Here is a 12,460-nt window from a genome sequence, read left to right as displayed (position 1 = left end):
TAAAAAGCGTGCGTGAACTGCAACCCCTTCTGTGAACACCAGGGGGCGGTGGCGTTAATAAAATGTTTCTTTTCGTCCACAAGGGGGCGAAACGAGCATCAACCAGCAACCTATAAAAGCTGGAAGCTAAGCGCCGTAGCGTCCTTTTCTGTAGCTGTTCGCTGTGAGAAGCCAGCAGGAGTTCACAATGTTTTACAAGATTATCAGTCTAGTTGCTTCACATGTCGAGTTGCTCGGTAAGTATTTCCGAACAGTTCTTTTCCCCAAATAGGAAAGTCTTTTGACAGTGATGGTGAGTTTTTATTTCACTAACCAGCAACCACGTGGACAGTAGCTAGCTCCACATTGTAGGAAACTAACAAGACATGTTCGGTCCTGGTAATTAAATAAACGCTGCGAAATTGTACCTGAATGTCACGTTTTAGCTAATGTCAGTTTGTTAGCTTGGAGTGGTGGGTTTTTAAACCAATAATGTGTCGATTTGAGGTAGCTTCCTGTAATTACTGTAAAGATGTTTGTCTTTCTGAACCTCCCAATCTGCTCAAGGCAAATAACTTTTCCGCAGTGCATAAACTTGTACAGCATTTAATCTGCTCCATACATATGCAATTGTCACTATAAAAGTATGTAGTGAGAGATTTGTAAGGTTTTTTTTGGGTGGGGTGGACTGTTTCCTGAACAGTTGCTGCAGACTATAGCAACTTCACATCCACTTAAATCACCCATAGGTTACAATAATCAACCCTCAGGTGTTTCTTATGTGTATAATGTAAATGCTCTTTTTTTTTCTTTTACCCCCGCAGCTATTCACATTTCATTGGATGATTTCTTCGGACCAGATTTTGGATGATGGCTGTGTCTCTGGCTTTATTTCATTGACCTGCTAGGTGACTGAAGCAGGCTATTCAAGCATCTTGCTTAGATTCAGCAAAATGTGCAATGGATGATCTCAGAAGAGCAACAGTCATTTTTGTAAGTATATGGAGTTTTGTTGATTACTGAGACTCTTTATTTTTGATTGGCTGGTTACGACGTGCATCTTTGACAGCCTGGGCTCTCTGTTGTGAGAGATGCTGGGTTTTATTATTTCAGATGCAACAGTAAACGTCCCTGCGCTTTCTGCGTGCCTGTTTTCAATGGTGCCACAGATTGAAGAGGGGAAAACAAACTACATACTTTGCTGTTTCTGTACTATAAACTCCATGGGTATACTTTATAATGTCACTAGTTTCAGGTCTTCATGCTTTTTGCTCTTTCCCTTGTTTTAAGGTTGCGTTGAGGTGACGTTTAACGGCAGCAGTGAGCCGCGTATAATGGCAGGTGAGCACAAATGAATGTATTTGAGACTTGTATTTGCATCCACTGATAGACCTGAAGCAGGCTTCTTTGGCTTCTTGGTTTGCACAGCGATGCTAAACTGAGCCTTCCTCATGTTTTCTGACTGTTAAATGTTACAGTAGCCAGATTAGATTGAGGAGTACATTTAAACCTGCTGGGCATGACGCAAGTACTAAAAATTTAGACATTTCATCCAACTGCAGTAAATGACTATGCATTTTGGAGAAATTCAACTTCCAATGTGTAAACGTGACCTGTCGCAGAAATGATTGAGTTGAATGTTCCTGAGCTCGCTGCAGGAAGATGACCATTTGCTTCATGCATTCACTGAAAATGATTTCTCTTGCAGGGAACAGGTGAGGCTTTTCTATAGTCGCCCTGCGTCGCTTGGAGTTTATCGTCTCCATCATTCTGAAGGCTGATTTTTTTTTTTTTTTTGTGTGTGTGTGTTTTCATGCTTTTGTAATAAAAAATTACAAATCCCTAAATGTGTTTTCATTCTGATTTATCTTTAGCTCATTTCATATAGCATCAGTTTAGTTAATTGTCATAGAGAAATGGCTCAAATTTTACAATTATCCAATAAACATCCTTTTTTATATATATAACGTAAAGCTTTATATTTGCTTGTTTTTAAATGTCACAAAGCAATTGAAATATCTGGAGATGCCTGTATAAGTGTAAGATTCAAACTGACATCTTTGATGAACCTGGTGTGTATACAGAAATATCTCAAAAATATTGTGAAACTTGTTAAGATTAATTTTAGTGACCTATTTTCAAGCCTTTTCCTTGTAATTTCATGGCTTAAAATGATAGCCTAAAATTGTCTTCTAGAGTTATAGAAGTGTGTATAAGTCAGGCCTCCGAAATGGGGGCACATTAATACTTTGTGCACAATTTTGCAAGCCTTTGGTTTTCATTAATCACCGACAACTGCTCTCTTAATCCAAATTGCTTTAAGTGAGGGTTTGGCTTATCTATATCTGCACAATTATTGTGCATAATTGTTAAACTACATAAACATTAACTTGCTTGCATCTCTTAAGTGAAAATTGGGCCCAAACTTTCCACAGAACATTTGACAAAAATCAGTGACCAGTATAAGCCTCCTTGATCCATAATTGTGATAAGCCCTTCATTCATTAAGTTTCATTGTTTTAATTTGCTGACAGCTGCAAACACAGCTTTTCATTTAAGAACTGCCCACAAGGTCTCAATTGCTTCCCTTGTTTTTTGGCCCTAAAGAAGAGAAGCTGCATAATTATGCACACCCTCACTCTACAGGTATACATAACCTGTATGCTTAAATCCATTATGCATTCAAGTTTGGCATTTGAAAATATGACAAGTAAAATACTAACTTGGCAACTATTGTGCGTACAGTTTATACTTGATGCTTGGGAGGGCCTGCACTTGTATGAGTGCCTGCATCAGCCAGTGGCTCTGCTGAGGATGGCTCCTCAGTGCAAGCCTGAATGTACAATGTTATCGCTGTTGAATTTTTTTCTCTACCTCACTTTTCCTTCCACTTAACTTTCTACAGCACTCTGGTTCAGCAAAAACATGAGCTTGTGTTACTTTGCAGGTATGTTACATTAGCTAATTAAGACTTTTCACAATGTTGTAAATTTGAGAGACACTGACTTTAGGGTTTTATTAGCTCAAAGTCATAATCATCAAGATTACAAGAAATAAATGTTTGAAATAGTTCAATCTTTAATCAAGTTTTACTTTTAGAAATAAGTGACGAAAAATTTTAAATTTCTTCACATTATTATTTTGAGATGTACCTGGCATTACGCCTCTTGTTTCCAGAGGTCTAATGTTGTGCTGTTTATCACTCGCATAAGGCAAAATAGCTCCACTGACAACTTTATTACATAAATCAAATGTAAAACACTTAAAACCCAGTAAAACCTCCAGTGCAGATTTGTTCCATCCAAATCACATTTGGATAAAAATATTTACCTGCCACATCCTACATACTTAATTGCTCGCAGTCAAAACACTACAATTTTACATATTATACAAAAAAGGCATCAAAAGCAGCCTAGAAATAAATCCCCAAATTGCTAAGCATTGTTACAGTTCTCTAATGGAAGTCAAGCTGAGGGTCGTGTGTGCAGAAACTGTAACAAAAAACCTCTTCTCACTGCTTCCCATGTTGAATCCTAGCGTAAAGAAATAGGAACTCAAAGTCACAACCTGTGTGACAATACAAGGATTTACAAATTTAAAAAAAACCTATTCATCAGTTTTTTCCTCTGCCTGGTAATGTCTGTACTCCGGCTTGAGTTCCCAGGTGTTCTTGTGTGTTCCCTTTACATTGTAGATGCCAATGTCACGCAAGATTTCCTTCAGGTATGTCTGTGAAGAAAACCAAATATAAAAAACAGTCAAAAATAAATCTTTTAACAGGCTGCAACATTTGTTCGTTTCCATAAAAGGAATCTTCTGGACAAACAAGATTCTTTAAAATCCCTCAGCATTAATGGCTTAATAATATAATTTTTTCTGTCGTGTTCTCACCACAGGCTGTTTGGTGATGTCTACCAGGTCTTTGATGTTGTAGTACTGGTGCTTCTCAAACGCAGAAAACAACATGTCCAGCACCTGCTGTTTGTCAGATCTCGCTCTCTTGCCTTCCTCTTTCTTTTTCCGCTCGTATTCACGCTGCAGCAAAAGTAAGCAGAGCTCAGTTACCAGACATAAACTTGCATGTTTTGCAAAAAGTGAATATATTTCTACATGAGGCCTGAAAATTCATGCAGATAAACGAAATGAACAACGAGGCAAAAAAAATAATTTTTTTTTTTTTTTTACATTGTAGTCGTGGTTGGCCACAGGTTTGTAGTTGGTGGTGACAGGCTTCAACAACTGCTGTGACAACCTCGCTGGTTTGGAAGACTCTTCAATTTGTAGCCTGGAAGATATGATGACATGCACAATGCAAACACACCTGAAATTCACAGAAAACTGCAAAGGTTTGTTGAATGGATTAGCTTTTTAACCCTTGTGTAATCTGAAGAAAATATACTCACCGCTTTAATTTCATGTAGCTTTCACTAACAGCAGGTCTGCATTCTGCTCTCTGCACCACCACTCCCTCCAAGGCTATTTTATCTGAAAAACGGCAAAGTTATGTCAAATGTTGACTAGAAACAAACAGAATTAATTAGTTTCAAAATGTTTTAGTCAAAGTTCAGGAGACAGAAAGGACGGGGTGTTAAGAACAGAAGGTTCTTTTGCAACTTGCACAAAAAACACAAAAAAAATCAGTCTGAAGTAAAAAATGTGATTAAAGCTGCAATAAGTACTAGATGGCCTCACACCAGCCTATGCAGCAAGGCTTGTAAACCTTGTCATCTGTTCACTACATCACTTGCAATACTGGAGCCATTTTTAAGTTCCACTGATGTGTATTTAACATGAATGAAAGCTGTGTTATTTAGTCATGTCCCGGTTTGTTTACTCTTATCAGCTGTGAAACATGGCAGTGGAAGAGCTGCAGTAGGGCCTGGCCAGAATCACCATCACAGGATACAAAATCAGTTCTACAGTGTATCAAAGGATGTCTGAGGTAAAAGTGAGGCCATCTGTAAAAAACAAAAAACAAACAAAAAAAAAAACATAACCAGAACTGCAGGATGAAAATTACCCAAACATACTAATTAGTCAACCAATGACTGGTTAACAATTTTGAAACTGAAAGCTCCTGAGCCCAGTAAAAGTCCACATCTTGGTTCCATTGAGATGCTACAAGACACCCCTCACTCATCTTTGTGAGGTAAACTTTCCTCATATAAATGGTAAAAGCTGTTAGTTGGCTAAATAAGTTTTTCACTGAAGATATTTCTACCAGGGGACGAGACTAACAATAAGAGGGTAGGATGCTCTACCTTTTTCCCCAGCTGCAAAATCCATATTTGTCATTGATTTAATAAGTAAACAAAAGATGACGAATGTGGATTTTTGTTATTCAAGTACAATTGACTTATTTTCTGTTCTAGCAATAAAAAAAGACATATGAATATTTCTTAGCATAGAGCTAAATATTCAAGAGGTTTCCATAATTTTTTATAACATGTTTCATTCAGTAAAATCTGTTTGGAAGGAAAAGCACACATCAAGTCAATGACAACATTTTACTAAAGTCCAAACCAAACAGTTTTCTATAAGATTTCCACAACTTCACCGACCATCACACAGAACTGTAACCTGCTCACAATGAGTCATATTTGACCAGTGGTGGGCACTCCTGGTCCTCGAGGGCCGGTGTCCTGCAACTTTTAGATGCATCTCTACTTCAACACACCTGCACTTAGGAGGAGATTCAGCTGTTGGATTCAGGTGTGTTGGACCAGGGAGACATCTAAGAGTTGCAGGACACCGGCCCTCGAGGACCAGGAGTGCCCACCCCTGTATTTGACATTTGGACTGATTTCTGACCACAACCAAAATCAAAATGTGGGGACCATTAACACAAGTGTATGTCCAACAATTCTTTAGGATAAAGACTTTGTTCTGCTTCAGAAGAGTCTAAATGTTACCACCATAAAAATATTCCAAGCTCCAGTGTTGTCTCTATATGGCTTCATGATGCAACGCCACAACTTCCAAACGTTTCTAAAGATCGCCACTCCTTTCATAGAGCTCTCACTTTCTGCAAAAATGGAGGACTCACCTGGACCTGTCCCCGAACCTGAGCTGCTGCCATCAGATCTTTCTTCTGACTGGCCTACAGGAAGGGAGGGATGGTACACATGAAAACACAGGGGGATGCAGAACGAGGGGAGGAGGGGATTAAACAATAAGAGCCATAGCCAGGGTTTAGTCCCACACGAAAATGTTAAATCAAACAGCGTCATTGCATATTTTCCAACAAGCAGAAGCCAGAGAGACCTTAACGCAAGCAAGCAACAGACACTGTGTATCAGCGCCGATACACACCCAAAGGGCTGCATAGAGGCTTATTTGATGAACTGAATTTCAAAAAGGCTTTATGCAGAGCTAGAAAGTGATGAAGGTTTATGTCTGTTTTATAGGCTCTAAAAATATATAGTAAAGTTTAAAAACAGAAGATCCACGTGGTATTAAAATGTTTATTGTTCAACCTGTGTTTAGCCTCTACAGTGTTTCAGTGCAGCCCATCACACACAGATGGACACAGATGTTTGCAGTCAAAGAAACAACTGCAGCACAAGTCCATTAGCACCAAAAGCACATAAAACCAAACCTGAAAACATTCGCAGGGGTCGGGGGGGAACGCATCTGAAGCCCAGACTAAAACCACGGAAGCCCATGCAGAAATTAAATAAACTCCACACATTGAGTGATGATTTGTGCTGATTCACCAAAACAGTGACATTGCAACAGTTCCCACAATAAAGCCACTCCTTTTACTCTGAGTAGACTTAAAAAGTGAATCAAAACCCAATAAATGACACATTATCAAACAAAGACACGGCAACTCTCACCAAAACAAGACACAAAGCAGACAAGATACAGACTATGATTATTGTTTTCTTTTGAGTGTTCACTTATCCACTGTATGCGGTACGTTACTGGTATGTACAGTTTCATTACTGTGGACAACATCTCACTCAAGAAAAAGTCTGTTCTCGGCACATGGAGGCGAGGAGTACAAGCAGGGGAAAGACGTATAGAGCAAGAATGCACAGGTAGCAGAATGGATGCCTTCACCAGCGAAGATGTTTTACATCACAGAAATCTAAGAATGACTGAGTATTAACCGAGTGTCTCATACTGCCATGCAAGTAATCATTCTGTATCGGAAACTCACCGGATGAAGTCTCCGTGAAGACCGCCAGCATCTGACCCCCCACGGACTGCATGGTGAAAGGATGTTCGCGAGGTGCAGACACCGTCTTGTCCTCGATGCCTTCAATGGTAGTCAGCTCTTCATTTAAAGTGAAAGACACCTGTGGAGAGCAGCCATGTGGGAGTTTTGAGACCACTAAGAACAGAACAAATAGTTTTTATTCAGTTCTTATTTCATTTTATTTTTAGCTAGTCTCTTATTTAAAGGTGTTAAACTCGAGATTGCAAAATGTACACAGAAATATGACTGATTTATCTGAAAAGTTGTAGAAATACAGATTAATGATGTGTACACCCAGGTATAAAATCACAATTTGTGAACTTATTCTTGGCAAAAGCATTGCGTCACCTTTTAATTCGACTACGATCATTCTTACTTTTGATTGTCAAGAAGGAAATGATAAAAGTCTGTATTGTACATTATGTTTTACGTATGCATTTGTTGGATGCTGCATAGTTCTATAAAACATCACTTACCTCTGGTTTTCCTTGGTTTCCTTTTCTTTAAAATAAAAGCAAAAGACAATATTTCACTGAGCTATATTGGCAAGGAGATATGCATCGCTTATGGCATCATAAAAGCCCGTCTACATATTTCAGTTTTAATTTCCTATCTACTTAGTAAGTGCCAATCTTCTTTCTTCCTGCACTTGTCTATGCCACTGTGCTTTCAGGAGTTATTGTATCTGAGAATAATAATAACAACAACAACAACAACAACAACAACAATAAACAGCATTGTTTCCTATAAAGCATTTTCTGGTTGGGATATAGTGGAAAAGCTTCCATAAGAAGCTTGCAGAAAAATCCCTAGCACACACATTTGCATGCCTTGCAGACAGAAGCCTAATTTCACATACTTGCAAATTCTGATTTTCCCGACCTCGCCTCTTCCTGTAGCTTTTGCCCATTGCTGAGAGAGGTACTTCGGCACCTGCAAAATCAAAAACCAAAAACGAGTGTTTGCCAACCAGGATGATTTTTTTTTTTTTGCAACTTATGTGGTACAATTAAATGTGTATGTATGCCCCCTTTTGTTCAAATGGAAAATCTGAGTTAAGAAATTATGACTATTGGTTTGAGGCGCACTTTAGTTTTCAAATTCTGGTTTGACTTTATGAATTCAGTTGAATAAGTGAAACCCAGAGTAGTTCAATTTAGTGTCTTCACCAGCAATTAATCCTTCTTATAAAGATATGCAAAACAAGTATTTCACTCTATTAGGCTTAGATACAGTAATAAAGTCTTTAAACATCACTACTTCATATTTTGAGGCTTTTAACTTATATTTTACTAAATCAATCACATTAAAATAATGAACGTGGCTTCATCATTTTGAATGTAATCTTCAAAATGAAAATCTTGTTAAATTAAGCTTTCAACAAAAACATTACATGAAGCAAACAACACAGCTCATCCAGACGAACGCATTAATTAAACTGTAAATTCTTAATTGCCATGGTAACGTGTAAAGTCCATTGTTAACAATGAACACACAATACAATTTAAAGCTTTCACGTAATTAGTCTTTTATTATCTAAACTTATTTTTTATTAGGGCAGAGCTTTATTTTTTGCAATGCTCGGCCAAACTGAATATTTATTTGCCACGTCAAGCCAACCTTCCTAGTATGTTGTCCGTTAATAACATGTAGCGCTAATAGGCTAAGCTAACATTTAGCTTCTGCTATCTTTAAATAATTAGTCTTTAGCTCATTTATGAACTTGCTTGTGGCTGTCATATACTCACCTTTACGAGCCAAACACCAGTATTCTGCTTGGCACCTGTTAAATCTACTTCTCCTTTCTCTGACATGCTGTAAAATAATGCTAGCTTACTATAATAACTGCCACACGCGTACGCAACAGAAATAGGATAAGTAGTGAGTACGGAAGCTCTGATGGGTCTTTCCAGTTTTCGCTTCCTCGTTTTCATGTAAGAAAATAGGAATAAAAATTAGGAATAAGATTATTCAGTCATTGTTTTGGGATAAAAGTTTATTCAATCTATAAAAACAGTTTTGCAAAAGCTTAATCAGACACATGAAAAACGTCCAAGCTGTTTTACAAATGAAACGTACTGATATAAAAATGTACACAGGTCACTTTTATTAGGACTATAATCTGGTTACAATCTAGTATAATCTGGTTCTGGTGATTTGTTTTTTTTAATGCCATTTTTGTAGTTTTAATTTCCTATTCAAAATAAACTCACATTAAAAATGATTTTGTTTCTTTCAGAATTTCTTTGTTTATACTATTTACATCCATCAATCCATTTACCTGCCGATCCTTTCAAAGTTGTGGTGAGGCTAGTGGAAGAGACAGATTAGCAGTCCATCACAGGGCAAATACAGAGACACACACAGTACAAACACACTCGTACAGCAGGGCAATTTAGAGTGATCAATTAACTCAAGAGTTATATGTGTAGACTGGAAGGAAGCTGGAATACCCAGAGAGAACCCACACATGCATGAGAGAACATACAAGCTCCATGCAGAAGAATACCAGACCTGGATTTGAACCCAGAGACTTCATGCTGTAAGCAATAGTGCTACTATTAACTATGCCACCATGCAGCCCCTCCTATTTACATGTACCAAAAAAATAATATCCATAAATGTCATGCTGCTAATTTGGCAGGGTTTATTACATACTATTAAAAAAAGATTTATTTATGCAGAGATCAGAGATCCAGCTTTCATTTAACACCATTTGTCACTCTGTTGCATTCACAACTGTGAATGGATTCTTATAAATCCAGAATAAAAACATCAAACAAAAATACAGTCACCAATAGTGTGACAGAATGGATATAAATAAACAAAATTTCAGAAATGCCCTTTATGCTTTATGGGTATCTGGTATCCACAAACAAGTTATAAGACGGAAAAATAAATCTGAACATTTGTACATATTACCAGTCCTAAAAGCCTTCTTAAAAGTATGCAAACTTCACCACATGTTTTTTTTGTTTTGTTTTTACAATAGCTTGAATCAGTTGTCCTTTACAAAAGTATGGTCACAGCCTCATACAACAGCCAGAAAGCAACATGAATTTTGATCAATTCTAACAAAATGCTACAGAAACATTCGATCTTTGCTGTGTGAGAAACGCGTGTTCAGTTCCTGAGATTTCTTCAGCAGCCGCTGCTTCTGGGCCTCATCAAAGCGATTCACCTGCAGGTCTTCGTCTCTATCAAACGGCCTCCGCTCCACTGGCTTGTCCGCTGTCTCTTTGGCTTTTTCCTTCAGCTTCTTTGAGTGTAAACTCATGAGGGACTCACCCCGTTTGGAGTCCTTGAAAACAAGAAAGGTATCGCTTAATGTGAGAAAATGCGAAAAACTTCAAGAGGTATGAATGCCTCTAATAGGTACTGTAAAGGGGGGTATTTTGTAATAATAGAGAACAGATTCTTACATTATATTTTGATACTTTTTCTGCCATTTCTACATCCCTTCGAGAAACCTGTGGGACTCTATCATTCTTTGCCTCGCCAGTTTTCTTTCCTTCAAGTCGTTCCTGTTGGTAAACATAACTTTTTGAGATCCAACCAAGAGTTAAATTGAACACTACTAGGAACTACTACAAATGGTAAAATATTTTTTAAAAAAATAACTACCTGGGCCTTGCGCTCCCTGTCTGCCGGTGTGTCCGTCCAAATCGATCGATCATTGTTCTCTGGACCTGACCTCTTCTTGAAGGTTCGAGCCCCTAAACCAATGTGCTGCAGTTCTGGTGGGAGCTCCGTCATCCATGTTTCTCTAGACACCACCTCAGGGGCCTCCTAAGTACATAAACATCAGAGAGAGCAGGGGAAATTTATTTAGAAATGACCATTTATAAATGATAAAAGCCTAAAGGTCATATTATGTGGGAGAAGGACAACCTCCCCAGTGAGCTTCTCTTTCATCCTTAGTGCTCTTCGTTCAAATTCGAGAGCCACTGAGTCTTGAATGGGCCCTTTGGCGGGCATGGGCCCAATCACATCCTCATCCTCTCCTTCACTGCTGGAACTCTCGGCCTGGTATCCTGGGGGCAGCGCAGGCCCTGGGAAGCCCTCTCCGTCTTCCCCATCATCGCTGTCAGATGCTGCTCTGTGGAACCCGGGGGGCAAAGCTGGTCCCAGCACAGGGGGTCTGAGGAAATAACACACATTCATCTTACTTAGGCCTTTCAGCTCCTTTACAGATTTCTTCTTTTGAAGCTTTTTGTCACACCTTAATATAAATATTATTTAACACATTTTCTTTAAAGGTGCCTAAAGTAATACAAGATGTTTTTGCTCACCTTTCTGGTGGACTTTGTTTTTTAAATCCTGGTGGCAAAGCTGGTCCAAAGAAACCATCATCATCATCATCATCATCATCTTTGGTCACCCTGTATAGACACACATGTTACTGTTGTGCTTGTTGGATCACTTTCCATGATCAAACATTATCGTGGCCACCCACTCTGCAGCTTCTCCAGTCCTGGATCTTTTGAACGCCACCTCCGGCTCACTCTCATCCGAAGAACCGGACGGCTCCCCCCGCTTATAACCGGGAGGCAGCGCGGGACCAGCGACTGCAGGGCGTAAAGAGAAAAAACAACAGCTGGAATAATAATTAAAAAAAACGGAAGTATGTTGTTGATCGCTCAAAACTAAATATCTGTTTCTTACAATCATTTTCACTCTCGTCGCTTTCAGATCCATCCTTTCTAAACAACGGCGGTAAAGCAGGCCCAATTAATTTATCAGAAGACATATTTGATGCAGCTGTTTCTGTTTTTGTTCAAATAAGAAGTCAGTCTCACAAAAAACAGACCTATGCTTCGGGAAATATTTGTAACCTTTCACACAGGAAGTAAACACCGCAAACGGCAGGATTTCTCGTTAAGTGAACAAACACCAACGTGGTAAAACCGGAAGTAAGTGCAAAGTAAAAGCACACAAAATTAAAATAAACGGCATTTTGTTCTGCTGCAGTGAATATGCAATGAATATATCGTGGTCAGGTCACGACTTAATAATTATTATCATTAATATTAATAATATTAATACTATTATTAATAATAATAAGATTATTATTATTATATTATTATTATTATTATTATTATTATTATTATTATTATTATTATTATTATTATTATTAGTGGACAATAGTAATAGTGGACAAATCCGATCTCATTTCGTTTTATTTCAATCTGGGAATGAACTATAATCAGACGCTTGTGATTAGTCATGGATTTGGCATGGAGTGATTCTCAACAAGAAACACTCAATTCCGCTCCT

General features: G+C 38.3%; 2 protein-coding genes, 1 long non-coding RNA gene and 2 other non-coding genes across 6 annotated transcripts; 3 read left to right on the top strand and 2 right to left on the bottom strand.

The window, feature by feature from the left end:
* The first annotated feature begins 131 nt into the window (after positions 1-131).
* On the top strand, positions 132-1,820 carry LOC111608440. The gene is made up of 4 exons (XR_002752662.1): positions 132-236; positions 804-972; positions 1,270-1,320; positions 1,688-1,820. It is a non-coding gene; the product is annotated as an uncharacterized LOC111608440 (long non-coding RNA).
* Positions 1,034-1,169, top strand: LOC111608484. Its single transcript, XR_002752695.1, has one exon. It is a non-coding gene; the product is annotated as a small nucleolar RNA SNORA31 (small nucleolar RNA).
* On the top strand, positions 1,354-1,485 carry LOC111608483. Its single transcript, XR_002752694.1, has one exon. It is a non-coding gene; the product is annotated as a small nucleolar RNA SNORA31 (small nucleolar RNA).
* A 1,377-nt stretch (positions 1,821-3,197) lies between the features above and the next one.
* gtf2f2 (general transcription factor IIF subunit 2) lies at positions 3,198-9,056 on the bottom strand. Of its 2 annotated transcripts, XM_014469017.2 has the most exons (9): positions 8,932-9,056; positions 8,043-8,116; positions 7,660-7,684; positions 7,145-7,283; positions 6,026-6,079; positions 4,383-4,464; positions 4,165-4,264; positions 3,871-4,014; positions 3,198-3,708 (listed from the first exon to the last, which is right to left on the bottom strand). In XM_014469017.2, the coding sequence occupies exons 1-9, from the start codon at positions 8,995-8,997 to the stop codon at positions 3,586-3,588; spliced, it is 807 nt and encodes a 268-aa protein (XP_014324503.1). In that variant the 5' UTR covers positions 8,998-9,056; the 3' UTR covers positions 3,198-3,585. The 2 variants fall into 2 exon arrangements, with proteins under 2 accessions (XP_014324503.1, XP_023188546.1); XM_023332778.1 differs by lacking the exon at positions 6,026-6,079.
* Positions 9,057-9,267: 211 nt separating this feature from the next.
* On the bottom strand, positions 9,268-12,039 carry gpalpp1 (GPALPP motifs containing 1). Its single transcript, XM_014469025.2, has 7 exons — positions 11,849-12,039; positions 11,640-11,751; positions 11,476-11,565; positions 11,075-11,324; positions 10,808-10,972; positions 10,606-10,707; positions 9,268-10,484 (listed from the first exon to the last, which is right to left on the bottom strand). The coding sequence occupies exons 1-7, from the start codon at positions 11,931-11,933 to the stop codon at positions 10,266-10,268; spliced, it is 1,023 nt and encodes a 340-aa protein (XP_014324511.1). The 5' UTR covers positions 11,934-12,039; the 3' UTR covers positions 9,268-10,265.
* Positions 12,040-12,460: the final 421 nt, after the last annotated feature.

Source organism: Xiphophorus maculatus, chromosome 4 (genome assembly GCF_002775205.1).
Source record: "Xiphophorus maculatus strain JP 163 A chromosome 4, X_maculatus-5.0-male, whole genome shotgun sequence".
NCBI lineage: Eukaryota > Metazoa > Chordata > Actinopteri > Cyprinodontiformes > Poeciliidae > Xiphophorus > Xiphophorus maculatus.
This window is presented reverse-complemented; position numbering and strand designations above follow the sequence as displayed.